The 1,976-nt window shown below is 38.2% G+C and overlaps 1 protein-coding gene across 1 annotated transcript; it reads left to right on the top strand.

Annotated features, from left to right (window-relative positions):
* The first annotated feature begins 283 nt into the window (after nucleotides 1–283).
* Nucleotides 284–1,219, top strand: LOC134602076 (olfactory receptor 1G1-like). The gene has a single exon (XM_063446574.1). The coding sequence runs from the start codon at nucleotides 284–286 to the stop codon at nucleotides 1,217–1,219; it is 936 nt and encodes a 311-aa protein (XP_063302644.1).
* Nucleotides 1,220–1,976: the final 757 nt, after the last annotated feature.

Genomic DNA, 1,976 nt, shown 5'->3' with positions numbered 1-1,976 from the left:
TTCTTTCCTTTTACTTCAGTCTGTTTCTCCCATCCATTCTTTGTGGATTTGTCCACTTTCCCTCTCATTATACCCATACTTTCCTATCACATTGGGTAAAACATTTATCCTAGGAGTTTACTTGAATCGGTCTTCTACAGATTGCTGCATGAGGTGCCCTGTGTATCGCAAATCAAGACTTTTACACTCTTGATTAAAGTAAAAATACATATAAAAAGCAGCTTTAAATGCATACAGTAATCTATTTTAGTTTTAATGAGGATGTATTTTATCCTTTTGCCAGATGTTTCCAAAACCCAACCAAACAGCTATTCCAGAATTCTTCCTCTCTGGGTTCCAACTTCTCCACAGACCCAAAATCATTTTCTTCTCTGCTCTCCTTGTGGTCTACATGATGACTTTAACTGGAAATCTTCTGATTATAACAGTTGTTTTAGTGACTCGATTACTTCATTCTCCAATGTACTTCTTCCTCAGTCACTTGTCATTGTGTGATATCATAGTCACTACAACAATTATCCCCAATTTCCTATATATCACCTTAAAAAATGGTTGTCACATGACAGTAAGTCAATGCACTGTCCAGTTCAATTTCTTTGCTGTGTCCACAACCACAGAAAGTCTTCTTCTCACTGTGATGTCCTATGATAGATATGTGGCCGTCTGTAAACCTTTGCATTATATAACAATAATGAATTTCCCATTTTGCCTTGGGCTTGTGGTGCTGTCTTGGGCATGGGGCACATGCATCATAATGATTATTACTATTTTACTAAACAAATTGCATTATTGTTATTCAACTCATATTGATCATTTCTTCTGCGATTTTGCTCCCCTTGTTCAGCTTTCATGTTCTGATACTACAGTTGTGCGGACTGTGGTTTTTACAACTGCTATTGCAGAATCTGTCATTGAACCTGTGCTAATTATTTCTACGTATGTTTGTATCTTTCTCGCTATACATAGAATATCATCCACCACTGGGAGACAGAAAGCCTTCTCCACATGCAGCTCCCACCTCGCTGCTGTTTGCTCTTTTTATGGGACACTTATTGCTATCTATGCAGTTCCAACTGGAGAACGTTCATCTGGAATGAATAAGATTGTATCCCTTATGTATACAGTAGTGACGCCTTTGTTGAATCCAATGATATACAGTCTGAGGAACCGAGAAATCAAGACAGCCTTTCTAAAGTTATTGAAAATGAAAAGTTGCTAAAATAATACTTACTATTATGATCTATTGTTTTATATTACTTCTAAGATATTAATAAAGAAAATAAGCATTAGTGACACAATATGTTTCGATCTAAATCTACAAGTTTCCGAATCAGTAAATGCAAGCCTAATTGTTAAAGTGACAGTTTACACAAATCATGTTGGTTACAGATAGGGCAAGGTTTATTAGACTTGCTATTACAAGTATAGACAGTTAGCTATTCAGTGAGCATCTCTAGCAAACAAACAGCAAAAAATAAGTAGAGACATAGCAAAGGAGGAGTGGGGAGGGGGTGGGGCAGCTGGAAGGAGGAGTATTGGGCACTGGAAGGAGGAGCATTTGCCATAATATCTCAGTGCCTGTGTGTGTATGGGTCAGTGAATGTGTGTATTTGCAGCTCTTGTCTGCAGGTGAGTAGGCATGTGTCAGTATCTGTATGCCAGTGTGTGCTTATGGTTCAGGATCTGTGCATGTGTATGGTCTGTGTCATTGTATGTATGGTCAGTGTCTGTGTGTCACTGTGTGTTTATTGGTCATGGTGTCAGTGAGTGTGTGTATAAATCCTTTTCTGTGTGAATGAGTGTGTTTGTTTGAGTCAGCGTCTGTGTGTATGGATCTGTGTTTGTGTGTTAGTATGTGTGTCAAAGAAAGTGTGTATCAGTGACACTGTGTGCCAGTGAGTGTGTGTATATGGGTCAGTGAAACTCATTGTATTTAAGACACCCACATGATTATAATGCATTCACTTCCAAACATT

Source organism: Pelobates fuscus, chromosome 3 (assembly GCF_036172605.1).
Source record: "Pelobates fuscus isolate aPelFus1 chromosome 3, aPelFus1.pri, whole genome shotgun sequence".
Lineage (NCBI taxonomy): Eukaryota > Metazoa > Chordata > Amphibia > Anura > Pelobatidae > Pelobates > Pelobates fuscus.
The sequence above is the reverse complement of the archived record's forward strand: the minus strand, read 5'-3'. Positions and strand labels throughout refer to the sequence as shown.